The sequence below is a fragment of the Phalacrocorax carbo genome, chromosome 10 (genome assembly GCF_963921805.1).
Source record: "Phalacrocorax carbo chromosome 10, bPhaCar2.1, whole genome shotgun sequence".
NCBI classification, from domain to species: Eukaryota; Metazoa; Chordata; class Aves; order Suliformes; family Phalacrocoracidae; genus Phalacrocorax; species Phalacrocorax carbo.
Window position 1 is genome coordinate 11425669 of NC_087522.1, and position 20841 is coordinate 11446509.

The 20841-nt window shown below is 35.9% G+C and overlaps 1 protein-coding gene and 1 long non-coding RNA gene across 7 annotated transcripts in view; one reads left to right on the forward strand and one right to left on the reverse strand.

The window, feature by feature from the left end:
• Positions 1–20841, forward strand: part of SNX29 (sorting nexin 29) — a 246919-nt gene that overhangs the window by 116506 nt on the left and 109572 nt on the right. The window contains exon 22 of one of the 5 annotated variants that reach the window (XR_010374645.1): positions 15946–16020. The exons of 3 other annotated variants lie outside the window; for them this stretch is intronic. Coding sequence is in view for 1 of the 2 variants with exons in the window: in XM_064461868.1 (XP_064317938.1) it covers positions 15946–16075 (130 nt within the window). In the remaining variant the exon portion in view is untranslated. Of the gene's footprint in view, positions 1–15945; positions 20130–20841 lie in introns of those variants that run through there. One more of the 5 variants, XM_064461868.1, reaches the window with a different exon arrangement.
• The window catches only part of LOC135315203 (uncharacterized), a 38509-nt gene that overhangs the window by 249 nt on the left and 17419 nt on the right, over positions 1–20841 (reverse strand). Inside the window, exons 4-6 of one of the 2 annotated variants that reach the window (XR_010374647.1) lie at positions 20124–20274; positions 10279–10355; positions 2031–4986 (exon numbers count right to left, since the gene is read on the reverse strand). This is a non-coding gene — a long non-coding RNA (uncharacterized LOC135315203). Of the gene's footprint in view, positions 1–2030; positions 4987–10278; positions 10356–20123; positions 20275–20841 lie in introns of those variants that run through there. The other variant, XR_010374648.1, reaches the window with a different exon arrangement.

Here is a 20841-nt window from a genome sequence, read left to right on the forward strand (position 1 = left end):
AACAGAATTTAACCCAAGAAGGTGTCATTATCATAATAGGTTAGGGTGCACAGCACAGTGTCTAGGTTCTAGTTTAACTTAATTTTACAACAGTGCATAAAACCAGAAGAGTCCAGACTGCAACAGTAGGCGGTTGTTCACCAGAGTCGTTCATTTTAACTGGACTGACTTGCCCAGTTAGAACTTCCAAGTGAGGTTTACATTCTGGAGAATTATACTAAAAATGCCTTAAACTGGTAGTTTTCACAAAATATATTTTGGAAGGTAGAACAGTAGAATAAAAATGTATCAAAGCCTCAGTAGGATTTCCTCACAAAGCTCAGGCAGTCCAGTGTCATGCTTTGACTGAGTACCGGGCAAATGAAAACCTGAGATAGTCAACAGGGAGTTGAGGTCTATATTGTAATAAATAAAATGTGGAATGAGGGCAAACTGAAACATGAAGTAGGTGAATTGATTTGAAGGAGGTAACTTGATATGGAGGTTGTTAATGCAGGAGACTGGTAAGAAGAATTCTTCTACTTTGTAAGTCTGACCGGCCTGGTGGTTGTTCAGTGTGCCTGTTCTCTGGGTACTTGGACAAAACTTTGTCTTTCTTCCTTTAATCCTCAGATCTATAAACTCACATTCTCTCCTTCTTTTAGCCTGAATATATTTTTGTGAAGTGCCTTTTTTCTTCACATAGCAAATAATTTAACTTCCTTTTAATTAAGGAGTGACAGATTATTAAGATGATAAAATTATAAGGATGATCCTTGTTTTTTTCAGAATGTTGGCCTTGTTACAGCCTGGCCAAATGATATTCATCAATTGCATCTAACATGGCTTAAGTAACGTTTAATTTTCATACCTCTAGTTTTAACTCTTTTCCAATGGTGTTAAACATATCCTGAATATACAAGATGAGCTGAGAGTTAATGAGATTATAGCATCACCAATAATGGGCAACTAAAAGCCAAACTGTTGAACTGAATTTTGTTCAGATTGTTTGAGGTTCTTTTTATTTAATATTTGTCTACCTCCAGTGAAGAAAATCCTTCTGTATTTAACTGAAAATAAAGCTTTCCAAAATGCTGCCACGCATATTTTAGGCTTCTGAGGAATCTTTCAGCATAGTTCGGGAAGTCTAGATGTAAAATTGCAATTTTTTTTTAAAATAGTATTAGAAACTTGGAAAATGTGCAAGCAAATGTCTTCTATCTTCTGTAACTTCATCATCTGTGTACTTTTAAATACATTTTGGCTGATGGAGGCATTCAGTAGATTCTAAGGTAATCTATATGTTCATTTTTTTTCCAATGAGGCAGTATATATACACTACTCATCCTGAAACCTTAGAATCCGTGCTTCCTCAGTAAGAAAGATTTTCCTTGTACAGTTCTAAAACTTTGTTGTCTCTGTTTATTGGTATCAATACTGTAAGTGGATATATAAAATTATGGAATGTGCGTGTGTTAAATCTAGAAGGCAATTTTAATACAATTTAAAATACAGACATTTGTGATATCATCTGTATCAGGCTACTGTGCTAATTCTCTAGGCCTAATGTGTGAACTCTATGGAAAAATATAGGAAACTGAAACACTTGCCTAGGTAAGCTACCCACCAGCTCTTCCAGATGCAATATTATGGTTGATTTTGACATATTCGTATCTCTGTTTTATTGTGGTATTCTGGTAGTCTTTTAGGTGTGTGCACCGCTCAGTCTATACACGTTCCATAGCTCAGCCAGGCTTGCCCAGAGCCTCAAAGTCTGCCTGTCAACTCAATTTATCAGCCTCTCTTTGTTAAATTAAGTCTCACTGAGAGCTTGAGATAGATGTATTGTCAGTTCAGCAGTCTCTGCAGTGGGTTAATATGCTATTTGTCTCCAGGTGGAATGCCATAGCTTTATACTTAAATCTTGGATAAAACAAATGCATGTTTTAGTTCTCATACAAAATGATAATCAAGAGTTGCAAAGTACAACCATGAAAATAGTAAAATAAAAAACAATGTACATAAGACTACTTTCCATTAACATCCTAGTATGCATCTGATTAACAGTTATAAAATTATATTTGAAATTTTTACATTTGAAAGAGATTGACATAGAGGATTAATAAAAACTTTTATTGCAAGCACATAGAACATATTCCTGCTTGAATAGCTAAGAGATCTTACAGGACATTTTCTTTCTTCCTTCCCTTCAAGTAACAGTTATTATCAAAGTTTCAGATTTTTTTGTGTCATTAATAAGTATACATGATTTGTGAAGAAAGCTTGTTTGTAATCATCTAGTTCTTTCTTTTTATAATGTAAAACAATTTCTGGCATGATTACGTGAGTAGGATTCTTCTAAAAATTTTGCTCTAATAGTATACCTAATTTAATGAGAAAGGGTTTTATTTTCTATGTATTTTCTTAAATTCTCTAGTAAATAAGAATAGACATGTCTGGATGCTTTATTTCCTAGTTACCCTCTCTGTCCATAACAATTTGCCCCATTATTCTGCTGGAGCTGACTCCTCCAGAGAAGGAGAGCACAGAGGAGTTTGCGACACAAACAATCAATAGTTGAGAATGTGCTAAAGCGTTGGGGTTGTAAACAAGTGCAGATGCCTAAATGTTTTGCTTTCCCTACTGTATGGTGGTGTCCACTTTCCAACATGGGAGCGCTCATGTTTTAAACTACCAAAGCTGTATATCTTTCTGTCCCTTTTCAATCAAATCCCTAAATATTAATATGTTTTAAAATGGCACAGAATTTTCAATATAAAATGTCCACAAACATATAGAATATTATGTTATGCCCTAATGCATGTTTTTATGTGGCATCCAAGTCATCAAAGAGCACCAGACTGGCCAAAGTGAATATTTTTATTTGATATTAAGAGAATTTTTCTTGGTATAATTTTTTAAACTACTCAGCAGGTGAGAATCCACTAAATTGTCTCTATAGTGATAGCTACTAGAGTGAACACATAGTGGTAAATGTGGATGATAAGAGCAATTTATTGCATAGTTGTTCAGGACCATTTCAGTACCTCACTGCTTCATGCGTCATGTGTGTACACCCCACAGATCTCTCTGATATATCTGAATAATGTTCTTTTCACAAAATCTGCCCTTCTTGAGCCAGTTTCCTGCCCAGTAAGTTACGTTACCTCCTGGTTAGTAGAATCAATATCAGACTTCATGACAATTATAAACCTAAAGCACTGATATCAACTTAATTGCCCTTGTTTGCCATGGCAGTAATACTGTCAAAGAATACAAGTTAAACAAGACCACCCGTGTCCAAATCTACATGAATTGCCTGTGATTAAATTGTGGCTTTCAAGCTTACTTTTTGGCCTACTAAATCCTGCAAACTAGTTTGTAATATTTATTCTACAGCTGCACTTAAACTAGCTGATCTATAATTGCTTGTTAAGTTTCTTTTTATGGAGATTATTTTAAGAAAATTGCCAGCTTTAGATATTCATAGTCAAATTTCAGCATATGTAGCTGAAGATTGTATAACAGCTAGTTCAGAAGATATATTTTGGAGAACATATAGGTAGGGGAAGGGAACCATCTGCAGGACTCTTACAGAAAATAAGCATGCCACCAGAAAGTGTTTTGGAAACTATTCATATAAACATGTTGTTTTGTAAGAAGCCATCTGGTCAGTCAGAGTGTTCTGTGTGCAAGTGCAGATGGATATGAGAGCCCTGGGATCCATAACCCTTAGTTACCATTCATGATCTTCAAAACAATGCATTAGAGGAGACCCCTTTTGATGATGTGTTATTCCACTGTGTACAGCGATAGCTTGAATGCTCCAAAGTCTGATCTCTTCTTTGGAGTGGCAGAGTGCTGGAAAAGCCCATGAATTTCCAGGAAGAGAAATTTTCAAAGTTACTTTCTCCATTTAGCTGAAAGCAGATTTCAGGTAGGTAGTGTAGGGCTTTGAGTAGATGGGATTGTGTAGTTTCTTCACTGACAAGTTCTCATAGCCAAAAACACTTTTAGTGATTCTTTTTTTTTTAGTTAGAATTTGAAATGTACAACTGAAGAGGGAAGTATCTATTTAAATATACATTCACAAAATTAATAGAAACTGGTTACTAGAATTGAAAAAAACCCAAACCAAATAATCTCTTATTTATATTGTATTCATATTTGGAAGTCATGAAACTGATAGACACCATTTATAACAGATAACTTCAGGTACAAACAACAGTGGCTTAAATTCAGAGTGCATGTTCGAAAGAAAGTCTTTGACTTAGCATTTTCAGCCTGAATTATTAAAATAGAAGCTTGATAAGATATTTGCCAACAACACAGACCACCTAAAAAAATCACTTTTAATCCAAGACTTTCTAGAATGTGGAAGAATGGAAGAAATCACAGACCAGTAAGTGTGTATTCGATACACAAAGGTGACACTCTCCAGTGAGAGCATGATTTAGTGGATCTATTGTCTAGGAACCAGGGTCTGAGTAACATGATCTAACAGGTTAGCTGCATCTTCTGTTAGTCAGGGTAATAGACCTGTGTTCTCTCTTCAGTTCCCAAACACCCATTGTCTTATCACCAAATTGTCCTTCTGATACTCTCTGAAATTGAAAATGATGTTTTTTTCAAGATATCTGATGCAGAAAAACAGTGAACAGTTCCTGTAAGTCACTGCATGGTTTCATTTCCTACTGATGGGAGTCACAGGGGGGCACAGCAGGCATCAGTGAAGCACTGTTTGTGTTCTGTAGCCTGTAGGTCAGGCCTTTGTGCAGAAGTAATCAATCTAGATTAAGGAAAGGATCCTTTTCATATTGGGTGGTTCCCTGTGACATTTGCAAACATTTTTGGCACTGGATGGCATTTACAAACAGTTTTGGCGTAGTGTATTTATGTAATCCATTGTCAGAAATATCGCAAGCTAAGCTCTCAAACGTCAGTTTATGATGTTTGCTACAGATCTCCTGAAATGTCAATGTCTCAGTTCAGTTGCCCTTGAGGAATCTGTAAGGGAGTAAAAGAAAAGGGGGGAATAAGTATTGAAAATACACTGTTCTTTAAATCAGAACGTGTGTGTGTAAATATACTCCAATATGTAAATTTTCTGTAATTACTAGAATGGCAGATTTTTTAAAAAATTAATTTACTAATGAAACATCATGACTTTAAAATTGTTCTCTTCATGTAATTGTTAGATTTGGAGCATTGCAAGAAAAACTGTTCTGTAAAGCTTATTTCACTGAGAGTAAAACCAAAGATTAAGTTTAATTACTTTTCCACAGTGGAAAAGATTTTGTGGAGCGAAAGAGGCTTTGCTGAGAGATGGATATATAAGCTTTATTTCTTTCTTTAGCATATGAAACAGTAAGGAATACTCAGGAAAATGTGGTTTAGAAAAATCTGTTTATACATCTTACATTGCAGTCTTCCAGGGCTTATTCGTACTCCTTTCTGTGCAACGCTGTCAGTAATGGATAAATGGATGCATCGATTCAAATACATGAAGCAAATAATCTTCATAAGGGAGGTATCTTTGTACTTGTGCGTGTACTTGGCTTTAATCCAGACCATAACAAGTTTGTTTATGCCTAACTGCACAGTTTTTCAAAAGGAGGTGGGTTATTGCTTTTCCTCATTTGAACTTGTATTGAAAAATATTTCAGCAGCCATCCGTTTCTCATGTGAAAACAGCATGAATTAGCTACAGGCCATCACTGAAATTCAAAACATCCTTCAGAAGCTTTGTTCCTTGGCTTTGTTAATCTGCCAGCTATAAACATAGTCCATTCAGTTCTGTTGTGTATCAGATGCTATTTTTGTGGTGTATTTTTAATATGTTTGGCACTTCTGTGGTGATTGCAGAATCCATGAACAGTTAGCTGAAGGATTCTAGAATTACTTGGTGTAATTATAGGCACTCATCTATTAATAACAAAGATTAATGGTATGCATGCGTACTTCCTTGCCATATCACTTCACCTCATTAGCAAATGAGTAAAGAAAGTGATTGTTGCTAGTTTTTTAGGAATATTCTTTAGACTGCTTCAGAAGTCTCCAGATACGTTCTCTGTAGGTACAAAGTAGGCCAAATGTCAGTTCAGAAATGCAAAATGACCTGAACTGTTGAGGTCTCTGCAGAAATAATAGAGGTAGCTTCATCACACAGTTCTGGTTCATCTGCAGCATGCAGAGATTGCACAGATATCCTCTCCATGCTTGTTCCACTTACTGCTTCAGTATGGCCCTAGCCCAGGGACAACATGACTGGAGTATTTTGTATATTTGCAACACAGGTGTAAGTATAACATCAACCTATTCTTGTCTGTGATGAAGTAGACAGAATAGCTGCGGATTTCCTAATGCAGATCTGCTTTATAATGAAACAGGCTTCTTCAGTTTACTCTTGCTAAAATGACCCAATTTTAGACAGAAGTTACAGGAGGGATTTGTACTGGGATGGCTGGTGTCACAGTCTCCAAGAGCAGACCAGAGTAATTTTTCTTCAGATCTTCACATTTTAATTACACAGTCCCCCAGAGTTTGATTATACCAACAGCAGTATGAAGGTTTATTTTTAGATAAGATTTTAAAAGTGTAACACTTAATATTAAGAGTTTATTAAAACACATGATATGTAGTAAGAAGGAGAACCGCTAGAGTGTGGCTCTGCAGGGATTGCTGTTCACCAGAGAAAGTGTTAGAAATCTGTGCCTTGTAAACAGCTGGCAACTGCAAAAGATCCAAAGAGCCTGTTTCTTACTATTCCATGTCTATTTTAACTCTGAAATTTTGTTTCTGAAATTTTATTCTAACCTTTAAGAAGTCATAAATTAATTCTTTGTAAGAGAATTAATTTATTAGTCTTAATACAGTTTCTGGGTAAGTCATAAATATACTGAGCAGCTCTGAATGTTTGGTTCCTTTAAAAATCTTTCAGCAGAAGACTCCTACATATTGAAAGAGATAAATCCCGAAGCACTAGCTGTTGAGACTAGCTAGGTGTGACCAAAGGGACATAAAATGGGGCTGTTTTGCATTGTCAAGCAGACTGAATATTTTATCATATTTTTACTGTTGGTGCTACAGCTGAGGCAAATGCATCTAAATCCTGAAGACTCCAACAAAATCCAGTGCCCAGCTTTTTCTAAGCACAGGGCACCTGTGTGTATAAGGGGAAAAATGCTTTAGTTTTAACTGTAGAGCTGTTGTTACTGCAGTCAAGTTGATGTATATCACCTATGTAAGGCATAAATAGTCTTCACGTTGCATCAGCGTAGTCCTTTGCTTTTCAGGCCCGTATAGCAATATTGCAAGGATGGACTGTAGGCACATGCCATATATGCTGTCTTCTAAGACTTTTCTCCTGCTGCTTGCAAAGCAGAACTACCCTAACAAAGATAAACTTCTGCATCATCTTATTGCCTTCTGGTACTGGATGCATTCATGTGTAATACTGACCTCTGCATACAGATGCTTCATTGATCCATTTCTCAGCCAGGGAGAGTGATACCTCAGCAGCTTTTTTAGTCACCGATTAGTTCAAAGTTTATTCAGAGCCATAAAATATCCTATATCAAGGTTGGCTAGTCTTCCTAACACCAAAATCTTCATGTGGCCAAAACCCACAAAACTCAGAGAGACAAGGAGAGGAGGAACTTCCTGGGGAGTTCATAGGTAAAAGATGAAAGTGCCTTTCTTGTGATCCTGTAACTTCCTTATGGGATAAAACTCAGCTGGGATACAGAAACAGATACTTTGGGTAGCAGCAGCCATTTACAGGCTTCTCTGTGAAGCTGAAAACTGAGAACATTCAGCAGCTCCCAAGCTGCTACTGCCCAGTTGCCAGGCATGCAGCTCCAGTGCTGGAGTTGCACTGAAATGGCTGCCAGCAACGTGAGAGTCACAGCAGATCACTGTTGTCCTAAATTGTTTTTTCTTTAATATTCTGGCAAGGAGCAAGTTTATTGCAAATTTTATTTATTTTTATTTTGAACTCACTGGCACAGTTTCATCTGCATTGGAGAGGAACCAAGATTATGTACTCTTTAAAGAATCTGAATCTGATGATACCTGGAGACCTGTTCCCAAATTTCAGGAGTACATGGCCAGCAATGTACTGGGCATTAACTCCCACTGGAGTCAGTAGTAAATTTTGCTTCTGGTTAGCCTGATTTGGAGTCGTAGTTAAAAAAAGGATGAGCCTATGTTTATCATTGCCATTTTCTTTCTTACAAAGAAAATAATTGAAATCTGACTAAACAGAAAATTATTTTCATTGCCAATTACTGTGGTCGTCTTTTTGCTGGCCAGCCTGATGCTTGTTTAGATTATGTCTAATCCATTGAGCATGTTGCATCCCGAGCTGGCTCCTGTAGTCATTTACCAGGCAATGTCATACCTTCTTTGATTAGCTTCCCATTCTGTGTTGGATTAACTGTAAAAATTAGTCCTTGTCATTATTACCAAGAACAAAGCCAGCATTTCCCTTGTTACTCTGTTGACAGAACTCAATTCTGTACTTTATTTACTTATTTTCCCATCTTGATTACCTGTGTTTATTTGGTTTAGTTCCACTATGCCAAGTCTCAACTCTGTCTGTGATTATGTTTCTAAGTGCAGGTGCACTGTTTTCTATGTGCTGTCCAACTCAATTTGGATTTGTTTTTTTAACTTAGGGAAATTAAAAATAATAGGCTAAAACTAAGAACAATCTAAAAGCTGCCAAAGATTGAGAATAAGACCTATATTTTTGAGTTTTTAGGTCATGGATCACTATTAGTATCAAGCTGATGGTTGGAGTGCAGTAAGTTGTCCTTAGGATTTAAAAAATAAAAGCAAAAACCAGAAAGAGTGATTGCTATAAAGCACTGTTCTTTACTTTTCTTATTGCTAATGTATTTTCCAGAAAAGAGTTATGATTCTGTAGCATTCTAGGAGTAGTTTTTAGGTTTGTTCATTTTTCACATTCATAGCTGCTATTGTTAACATGACATCCATTCAAATCTGGGTCTGTCCCTGAGAACAGTCATGTCAGCTCTCTTCTGCCTTGTTGCATATGTTAATATTATGCTGTAATCTTCATGACAAATGAAGATACTTGAGAGGATCAGCTGATACCTCTTAACTTGATGGAGCAATTAGAACTCAAGCACTTGCTTGGAAGATCAAAACAACATGTTTTGATCACAACTTTTCTTTATGATTCCATTTGCTTTCATGGTAATTTTAGAAAAAGGGGTTTGTTATTAAAAATTAATAACGGTAATTGCGCAGGTTGTTTTTTATGATGGGCAGTTCACTTGCAAAAGTCAAAGCAAAGACAGCTAAGTTGCATTATTCCCACAGAGACTATTTAAACTATGTTGAAAAGTGTAAATGCTAGTTCTTGTGGGCATATATTCTTGCTTGGCTGAATTTGGAGCAAAGAAGAGCGAAGGAGCATGGAGGGGACAAAGCTTATCAACAGGGAGACAGTAGATGACTAGCTACGCCGGGGCCATTGCCCCCAGCTCAGAACTGAAGCACCAAGAGCTGTTTGTTCCCTGAGCACATGGAAATGTAGGTGGCAGATTTCCAGAATAGGAGACTGGTAACTGCTGCATTACCCATGAAGCTGAATTGTGTGGTGTCAAAGGTTAAAAGTCAGACAGGGTGAAGTAAGGCAGGAATACGCCTTCTCTTTTTTTTTTTCCAGTGCTTAGCATGAAAGGTGGCCGACTTTTTGCATTTTTTGTTCTGTGTAAACTAGAAGTGGGTAGCTCACAAGTGTTAATATATAACTCCTTTTACTGGCTTCTCATGCGCTGGTGTCTGCAAATGCACTTTCTGTAAACTCTTTCTGTTGTTACTTCCAATGCCAATCGTATTGATTACGGGCTGTTTAAAAGCTAATTTGGTAATTAAAGTTGTCTCCATTCCATGTCATTTTTGCATGCAAACAACTTGTGAATATGGAGGAGGAAGTGCCTGGCTAGTCACTGTAATGCACTGCTGTCTCAGCACATTGAAATTGCTACTTGTCAAACAAGAGTTTTACTCCTTTTATTTTCACATATATCATGCATTGTGAATCCTGATGCATGTCTTCTGTTTCTAGTCACCTCAATATTTTCAATAAAAATGTATCCTAGATCTGCCTCTGCTTTCCTTAAAGATGATAATTACAGTACTAGGAGGAAAAAATAAATCCAGGTATTCACCAAACACAGTTCTTCTGAAAGCAAATCCTACATTTTGTTATTATATAAACAACCTTGGAACATGTTCTGCTTCTGAAGCACTTGTTCATTAAATTACCTGTTGCTGAGAAGTGGTAGATTATACTGCTTACACAAATTCAGGTAACCTCCAGCAGCGTAGAATGTTGGTGATTTCTAGATGAAAATGGATGGAATAGGCAAGCTTACTGTATTTCAACTAATAATTAAAATACACAAAACCATTATATCAATTAAAATAGTGTATTATTGTTAACACTTCTTATATGTGTGTTCAATGGTTTCTGGCTTTCTTGTTAGTTGTGAAGGGATCATTTGCATGAGTACCATATTTATGCATTATGTTATTCTAGGTGGGGCACCACAAAAAATGGAAGGTAACCGTTCCCAGAGGCAGATGTCATTTTTCATTGGAAAGCCAAGGAATGGGACTCTAGTTCTAAGTATTGCTCAGATGTTGACTAATGAAAAGTCATTTTTACAGGGTTCTGAGCATTTCCTGAATGAGAGAGAATGTATCTCATCCTGAATTAATCATAGGTATTATTCATTTTATAGGGTATAACTAACAGATACTAAACATCTACTGTACAGTAACCATCTTGTTATGCCAACTTCAAAGTAAAGTTAGTGGAAGAAAAAAAAGATGTGATAATCAGAATTATGTAGAGTTTCATGGTTTACAGAAAAATTCAAGTTATCAGTGCAGATGATGTTTATGAAGAAAATCTTCATGCTGATATGGAAACTGATTTGTAGCGTGAGAATGTTCAAGTTAGGATCATTCAACTTAAAACAAATGGAAGCATGATTGTGTGTATAATTATTTCACAGCAAGAAGAGATTGAATACGTCATTATGAATACTGTGTTCTGCTGTAGAAGTATGTGTGGAAGTAGATGTATATTAATAAAACAGTTAAAATATTAGAATTAATGTTTTCAATTTCTTAGTCAATTCAGATCTGATCTTGGTAGGAAATGATTGCTCAGTTTTCAACCTGACAACTTTGCTTTAATAGTGTCTTCAGGAATTTCAGTGTTGAAGTGTACTATAGAGGGATTATCTTACCCATATCTTTCTATCTCTTCTGTTAATAGCTGACAATGTAAAGATCCCAACTCAGTCACTTGTGTTAATAGATGGAGTTTACTGTTTCTCATTAATAATTATATTTCATTTCTGTAAAATGGGAGTGATGGCAAGAATGTGGCTTCAATTATTTTTACACTTCAGCAACTGGAAACAAGAATTTTACCCAGATCACTGCAAAGCAGGAGTTACTAGAGTATATTAAATGATTTGATGAAGTCAGAGTCTCAGTTAATACTGCCACTAAACAGGTGTTTTAGCTGATTTTAATTGGCAGAAAAAAGTGCTGAGATACGTTGTATTAGCAAGTCAAAATTAGTTGTCACTTGTCTAATAAGAATCTCTTAGTATAGTATAGGCATCATTTAGTACTATCTTTTTGAGGAGGCTGGCTTCTGAATCCAGCTTACCACATTAAATATTGGGATTATTACCAGAAATTAGATTATTATTGTGACAAACAAAAATACTAATCACACAAGAAACTGGCAAAAAAGCCACCAAATTTATCTGCTAGCTAATGCCTTTCTTCATGAGGTATGTTTAATACAACTCAAGGAAAACTAGAATCATTAATGTCTCCAGAGAGGCATTTACATAGGAGATATATATATATGAAATACCTGATCCTGAGCTTTGCTACACTCCCAGGATGTGCTTATTACTTCTGTTCTCTGATCTCTGACTGGTACGACAGTATTTCCAATTGCAGACACGTTATAGTGTTTTCATAAGAAACTTCTCTTTCTAATTTTATCCTGAAGATGGGAAATAAATTTCTTCTTCTAAATGTTCACAATGTCAGCTAAGAGAATACTGCAGTTCCATATGCTAAATATGTAAAGAAAAACACAAAAAATGCAGTTTATGTTTTGATACATGGAGAGCAATAAAAAAGGTATGAAAAAACTGGAAGCTAATTAAAAAGACCAGTTATTTTAAGCTATTTTCTATAGGTTGACCTTAGGCAGAACTTGACACCAAGACAAAATCAATGAAACTGAATTGGTATCCAAACAAATGCTGGGCAGATCAATCAGGAATGCTTAAAAGCTAAACAGTGACCTGGTGGGAAGAAGGAATTGATTGCCTCAGCAGGTTGCTTTTTTCTTCAGAATGGGACAAGGTGAGAATGTAGACGAGAACTTGAGCCTTTAATACTCAGACATTCCACTGCTGAACAGGGTAATGCCTGGCAAGCATCTGGCTGCCTGCCAGACTCAGCCTAGAAAATTAAGCCCTGTTAAGACTTCAGTGGCTAAGAAGGTAATAGAATGAAAAGAAAAATGTTGTATTAAAACTAACAGGTGTAACTTAGACAGATGTAGACTTAAAGAGTAAGTGCTTACCACAGGGACTTGGGGTAGCTGTTCAGGAAGAGTTATTGTAGAAGAGCTACTCCCTGGTTTAGATTTATGTATTTAAAATTAGGTTTTAAGCTGAGTAAAACTATCAACTATAGATGAAGCCTAACTCAACCTCAAAAAACTAGCCCAGAGACTGGTTTTGCTGAATGAGACAAACGAGAGAGAGGATTTGCAAACATTGCATGTAGGTATGCTTATTCCTTCCTCCTCAATCCCAAATGCAGATTGGCAAAAATAGATTCAGAACAAGTGTCTCAGTTTCATCTTCGCACGCGCTTGCCAGAAATACTGACAGGATCATTTGAAGGTGTTTGTACCTCTGCCCAGGAGTTCACGGAATATCTGACCTGTCGAACTGTCAATCGGTTTGAAAGGTGTCTCATTTAGTGCCAGAGTCTATACTCTATAAGTATCATTTGACCTCAAGGCCAGAACTAAATTATTAAATCAAGTAACGGGAGACAGAAGAGATGGGAAATTGATCTTTTCCTCCTACTTGATTACCATGCATTTTGGGGGTGGTTGGTCATTTTTCTCCCAAATTTAGTAGTTAGACTTTCTGGGTGTTATTTGAAAGTCAGCATTTTAACTGCAGAGTAAAAAGCTACAGCTGAGCTAGACAAGGTGAGGAGGCATATTTTCTCAACACATTTTGGAGGAGGCAGGATGGAAAAGGTCTTAAGATATATACTTTTAAATGTGTAACTTCTTAATGCTCTCAACTTTTTTCCCCATACAACATCTGTTTCCATGGAATTCAGTTTCACCTCCAGTTTCCTTTTTCATGCTGGATGCATGACGATCAAATTCCTCAGATATAAATTGGCTCTGTAAACCTACATAACATAATGATTTGTCTTAGAATTTTGATTGTCATTAGAAAAATTAGCTTAGACATTTAAGACAAATTATCTCTAATTTCGTTATTAGATACATCTCATTCTGGAGTAGCATCATTTAAATTAGCAGAATTACCTGCAATTTTTGTCCTTCGTTCACAGACATTGGTGTTCATGTAATGATTCTAAGATGATCGTATTACCTCAGCCATGTCTTTCAGGCATATCAATTCATATCTCTTCATTTTAGGGGAATTCTTTTTGCACCTTTTGTGCTTTTTTCCTTAAAGAGTGTTTTTCCTCCAGAAGGGACAATTGAATTCCCATTGGGCTGACGCTAATGTCATTTTGTGGACATGCCAGCAGGAGGAGCTTGTGTATTAAAATGTATTTCAATAAAGCAATCACCAAATTATAGTAATCGCACAGAATGCTGTAATTTCTTCTGCAATGTTAACTACCGTTTGCCTGTAAAGTAGCTGTCTGTCCGCCTGATAAAGTTCAAGTATTATCAGCAGTGGCCATCATGCTGGTAAATTAACCTGTTTTGGATTGAGAAAAGCCCAATGAGGTGAAAATTTAATTTTATTCCATTGTATACTTGATATTTAGATGCTTTTATGTTTACATATCCTGAAAAATATATATTTAACACAAAATCACACTCTCTGAAGCCAGTATCCCAAGCTCTATTTTACGAGCATTAGAGTATCAACACTGCATTGCTGCAATTTTATAAATAGTATAAAAATAATGAGCAATAATATTCATGTTACTAAAAGAAATCCATGCTAATGAGCACAGCTGAAATTGGATTCACATGATCAGAATTCTCTACAGCAACTTAGATAGCATTGCTGAGTTTCAAAATAAGAAATCGTAGGACCAGGGTTAGAATCCAATTATCCTTGGCTACCAAGAATTAGTAACAGATACTAAATTAATTTTTAGAGTTTTTATCTTAGTGACAAGGAATATAAGGAATTAAAGATCTAACTTGTTAATCTTGTTATTAAATAAGAGGAGGATGTATACCACAGGTATTTTATGCATTTTTTTTCATGTGAAGGACTTCCTAGTTACCTAGGAAGACTAAATGCTATAATAGGAGCATGGTGAACCTTAATTTAGAAAAAGCCTTTATTATTTTAACTAAGGTTATTTTAGACTGTTTGGCTCAGAAGTTTAGACAATTGAAATATACTGTCATTAAAAAACATAATTTTATTTTATGTTAATGTTTAGCATCTGAATTGGACACATATTTTTCTATACTGTTTTTGAAATTATTATTTTAGTGAGTAACAGCCAACGTGTGCATTGTAGTTACAAAGCTAATGGCCACCAGTGATACCGCTGCCTTATCATGCAGAAGTGCTCTGCCTTCTGCAAGTGAATACTCCACTCAGCCCCAGGACTTGCTGAAGGCTTTTGCTTTGCTAAGATCTCTCCTGTGTGGGTGCTCGAAACGCTCTAGTGGAGCCTGAGTGTGCCTATGGCTTTTGCAGGGCTGTCTGACCTGTGAGGAAGGTCACTCTGCAGGCAAAAGAGAAGTCATAGAGTAAATTAGGTGGTTGTTTAAAAGTATATCTGTACTTGTTTAATCTGGCAAGAACTGCAGATGTGCAATTCCTCCCTTATGGACTTGTTAACTCACTCTGAAGACAGGTATTATGAGGGGTTTTTTTAACTTAGAAAACTAAGCTTGGCTTTGTACGTGCTGCAATTTTATTGCCTAGCTGAGTTGCAAAATGCAAAATTCAGTTTTATTTATTGATCTGTATGTAAGCAGTATAATTAAAAACCATGTGAAGTCCTCTAAAAGAACGGCAAAAGTACAATGCTATCCCTTTATACTGTAGTTTTCCGAGGAGTCTATAGCCTCTGAATATCACCTAGGTAAGCTGGAATTTTCTGTTACTGCTTGTTGTTGAACTTATCGTACTTCTTCTCGGAGCCTTTCCAAAAGGCTCATTCATGTAAGACTGTAGTCTGTTGTGGGTCAGAAGAGACTGAAGAATTCCCAACAGGGATGCATTACTGATGTACTTCATCATGTAATGATACATCCATCCATAATTAGAGGATTAAGTAGAGCGTCATCCAAGCTCTTGTCTATTTTGCTTGTTCTTCTATCACTTCAAAATGCTTTACCCACCATTTCTGAACTGCAGCTCATAGAGATACGCTTTTATCCTGTAAATTGCAATCTTCCATAAAGTATTGAAAGTTCTACTAGTTCTCATTTTTGAAAGAGCCCATTTGTAATTCACACTTGAGATACCAGTAGAAAGAATGCAGTTCTGTGTAGCTGAAGATGTGTGCTGTACTTTGCAGTCATGTGCCAGGCTCTCATAACATCTGCTTTTTTCATGTTTGGAATAACTACAGAATAATTTGCATATAACATAAACTAGCTACTTCTGTCTTTATTTCTTCTCTCCCTAGTGATATTCCACCTTCTGGAGAACCAGTAAGCAAAAGCAATCGCTCAAGAGTGACTACACGCTTCCCCAAACTCTCTCGCAACCATCAGAGAGAGCCACGAAGCCTGGAACCTCAGAGCGGTGATCTTTGACCCTTTTTTGTAATTGTGAATGCTGGCACCACGTACTTTAAGTTGTTCTGTCATTCCTTCCCAGCCTATATTTATCATTTAAGCTCCTGAAGAGACTACAGCTGCATCAACTTAAATCCTGAAAGGAGACATTCATTACGAAGGGTCATATCCTGAGTAACTACTTTGGAAGGCAGTAATCACTTTCTCAAAAGAATACGAGGGCTCTTCACGAGGGCTCAGCAAACTGATAGGCATTTTGTTTTGTAAAGCTGCATTGCACATATTCTCCTTTGTTCTTCTGAAGTTCTTCTGTTACTACGAGTTCCTTGTTTCTATTGTGTTGTCTCCCTTTTGATATGTACATTTTTCTGTTCCAGAGAGACATGGGTATCATGTCAAGACAATTTTTTTCCTTAGAAGAACAGTTGTTATTATCACTACTTACTATGTCAGAAAGATGTGCTTAAAAGAACCTCACTAATTTATTACCTTTTGTAAATAGAGACTGGTGTTTTTTTATTGTAAACCTCTGATACACAAAGGTTTTTAAAAAACTTGACGAAGTAGATGACAAGGGAAAAACATTATAGGTGGAAAAACAGCTTTTGTACATTTCTAGTTAGATATTCTCAATAGCTTTCATTTGAGGGAAGTAATTCTTTAAAATCAGAGAATGTAATAATATTTTAGTGAAATTTCAGTCTTGCTGTAAGGCTGGGTGCAATATTATTGATTTCTATAAGCCACCACAAGGATACACAAAAATTAGCATGGTACAAAACAGTGTTTTCAAGTCTTGGGTTATATTTTGTTATTAATTTGTTGCTGATGTTACAGAATGGTCCATCATTAGCAGGGCAGTGTGGAATTCTTACTCTGATTTTGTAAAATCCTTCACATGGTGATACTTAAAAATTGCCTGTAATCAAAGTGCCTGTTACCCATCACCTCTTATTAAAAAGTAATTTGTGATGGTACTAGAGTAACTAAAAAAATTGGCAAGAATTATTACAAGTGATGGAAGTCCTGACACGGATGAACTGGAATCCAGTTCAGTATCCATTAGCTGCACTGCCGTAGGCAGTTAATTATATGTTAGCTATCTTCTTCTCTTCATTAAGTTCAAGCAGTGTGCATTCAAATTTTCTATCAGTTGTATTCTGGTTTTCCTTTGTGTAAGAACATCTTTCTTCTCAGAAGTTTTTTTGGATAATGCTACTTAAATTGATGTATCTTGTCATTTTATTATCCATTCATTATATTAAATTCTCAATGTCAGTAGATATTGGAATCTAATATTACCCTTCAGAAAAAACCAAACTGATGATTAATAATAGATCTTTTACCTCAGTGTTTTACTAAAGTTCTAGCGAACTGGAACTTCGGTTCTGCAAACCTGTGGTTATCGTATATTGTTTAGTCAGGTAAGTGGTCCAGTCATTTTCAGTGGCACTTCTTGAGTGAGTAGGGGTTCATTACACACCGTGAGTAACATCAGTGGGCTGGTGCCTGAGCGTGAGCCCCAGGTGCTGGATTCCTACCACTGAAATAAGTAGTTTATAGATTGCACTGAATAGCAGAATGTGGCAAAGAGGAGTGGAATTCACTCTTCAGGTCAAAATTTCAGTAGATTAAATACCACAAAGTAAAATCATGTCACAGAAATGAAACAATATTGCTCAGTCAGTAAGAGATCTCATTTACAAAATAAATAGATAGATAAAGAGAAAACCCAAAAGGCCAGCCTGGGAGCTAGCTGATTTGTTTTTATTAAAAGATGAATTACTGTTGGTGTTTTGTGTGAACTACAGTGGGACATCTATTTAAGAAGAAAGGAAAATTAGTAGCTTGCCAGTTAATGCTTCTCCAGACTCTTCAGTCTGATACACTGCTGGTAGTTTAGTTTGTTGTTGTTGGAAAGAAAAGTAGCTATAATGATGGTCCCACTTTGAAACAATTCTAAATTCATTTTTCAGAAAGTGGAGACTTGCTTAGTAGAAATATGACACACATCTATTAACATTGAGTTGCAAGTATATCCGAAAGAAAACACTCTGTGGAAACCTTTGTGATGTACCTGTCACATGAAGCTGTATTCATTTTCAGGAAATAGTTCACAGATTAAAGCACTCCTTAATCAGAAAGCTGCCAATGGTAAGAAATCTCCTAGTGCAGACTAAAATGAATTTTTTTTTTTTTTTTCAGTTTAGAAGGAATTTTTCGTACCTACATTTGGCTCTTCATTATTTCATTCCTAATTATCTTGCTTGTAATTTTAATGTATGTACGTAGATCTCATAAAAATACTAAACTTGTTTACTGTGTACAAATTGTTCTTTGTTAACTTTAGCTGAATTGTGTATCAGCTCCTAAGATTACTGTCTGCAAACAGTGTTCACTTTGTGATATCTTAATGGATGCATTACTAATCCATTTAAAAGCTCACCTGTGGTTTCTCTAAAATTTCAGAAAATAATTGTCTTTCTTCACAAGATAGCCTTCCCACTTTTTATGGTTTAACTTTATGTGGTTATTTTGAAGATCAGTGAGGTCCTTGCATGACTGCAAGTAGATACCTAGTGGTATGAATGCCCAAATTTTTAGCACCTCAAGACATTCTAAAATGCCCTGTCTTTGAGAGAATTGTACGTATCTGTCACAAATCCTGCTTCTTTTGTTTATTTACCAGAATACCAGCAGGTTGACCAGCTGGTATTAAGAATCCCAGATAGTTATATTATTCTTATAAAATACCTGTAGGTGTAATAATGATTCTACCAGGTGAATGATTTTATCAGTTTATCCCCTGTCACCTAATTCCATGCATGTAGTTACAATTTTTGTATAAATCAAATTTCCTTTGGTACTGACTGATAGCTCTTAAACCCTTATATGTGATCAGTGGCTGGTGCACAATGATGGGTTCAATCATTTCTGGTTGGCTCCCTTCAACAGCTCTGTAATCACAGAATAGAGGACTTGGGACAGGCTGGGCCCTGGGGTTGTTCCTGAAAGCCTCAGGCTACGGCCTGGTACGAGGCAGTGTAGAGGAATTTGTAATATCGTTTCCATTTCAGTCCTCTTTTATCTTTAGAACTATTAGGTCTCTAGGGCTGTTCATCTGGAACCTTTAGTGACTATTCAAAATAAATTGTAAAAACAAGTAGCATTATTTTTCTTTTAATGCTCTTCTCCAGTCACATGCAAAATTAACTATTTCCTAAGAAACAGAGGGTCAGCAAGGCTCTTCCATCTTTTGCAGATGTGATTGTCTATCAGTATTCACCACATATTGACTATGGTGTTTCAGAATCTCATTTATTTAGAGATTCTGTCATTCGTTATAGAGAATGCATTGTATCGACTTGGGTTTTGCATTAAATCAAGCTTCTTAATAATAATAATAAATTTCCAAGCTTTATATGAGGCAGGATATTGACATAGTTATAAAGGCTTAAACTGATGCGTCCATTAAGTCACATACTCTTAGGAAGATTAATAATTTTAAAGCCAGTCTTTTTAATGGAATATATTGTTGATGTGATAGTTGTAATCAAACTATGCTATCTTACAGAACCTACTGCAAGTTATAAAACATGGTGATTGGATTAATACAAGTATTTAGAGAAAGGGCATAATGGTATTAAAGATCACTGGCTGAAAAGTGCGACCTATTGCAAAGGTGAATTTTTTTTGTTACAAAGTCAAGTTTTATTGTGTAGAACAGTATCTTCATGGTAGCTGCCAAATTAAATAAGAACCTACTAACAAATGGGGTTGACTGACTGAGAGCAGCAAGCTAGTAATAAATGAGACTTGGTGAGCTTCAAGTGAACTAGTGATACTGTCTGTCAGGACATATTAATGATTTAAGAATAGGATATTTTGTTAACAGAATCAGTTATTAGTACTTTCAGATACGGAGTCATTCTTTTTGCTTCAAAGAACACAGGGATCTCAGTTCTGCTATAAGTTTCATGCCATTTCAAAGGTTCAAACCCCCCACCCCCCAAAAAAATTTTTTTTCATCTAATAACTTGTAATTCTGAGGACAGATAACACATACCTGTGGACAGAAATACAGCTGCCTGCTTGAAATTACTATGAGAAACCTGTGGAACAGCTGTTTAGGAGAAAGACAACAACTTTTTCACCAATCTCTGGTCCTGTATGCCCTTGCAGATCTTGATAACAGCACTGTGCTCTTCTAGCTGGAACTGTAGTATATATGAAAATAAACATGTTTAACATGACAACACTATTTTTGCCTTGGAAACAATAATAATACTTCAGTATTGGAGCTTGAGTGACTTCTGGAAAAGTGGTTAAACAACTCAAAGTAAAGAAGTTCTCGTCTTCAATTTCTGTAGGTTAGAATATTTCTATCAGCACCCTGCATCACATAGAATATTAATTTGATGATTATTTAGCCATTTCAGTAGTTTCTTAGCATTATGTATTGAAAGAATCACTTTAATATATGAAATTATATCTATGAAATATAGAGTATGTTAAAAAAATCAGTTAACCTGCTATTTCACATATTGAATGGAAGATAAAACACTTGTACAACACAGTGGTCTGACACTGTCCATTTCATTTATTTCTTACTCTGCACTAAACGTGCTTCTGTGGTCCAGTTATCTATAACTTAAATTTTTAAACAAAATTTATTTTTAAAAAATAATCAGAACGTACTTTTAATTAATAATAATGGCTTAGGTTTTGGTTAATAGTGGCATGAATTTATAATAGAAAGGAGCACTGAAATGTTTAGAGAGGAA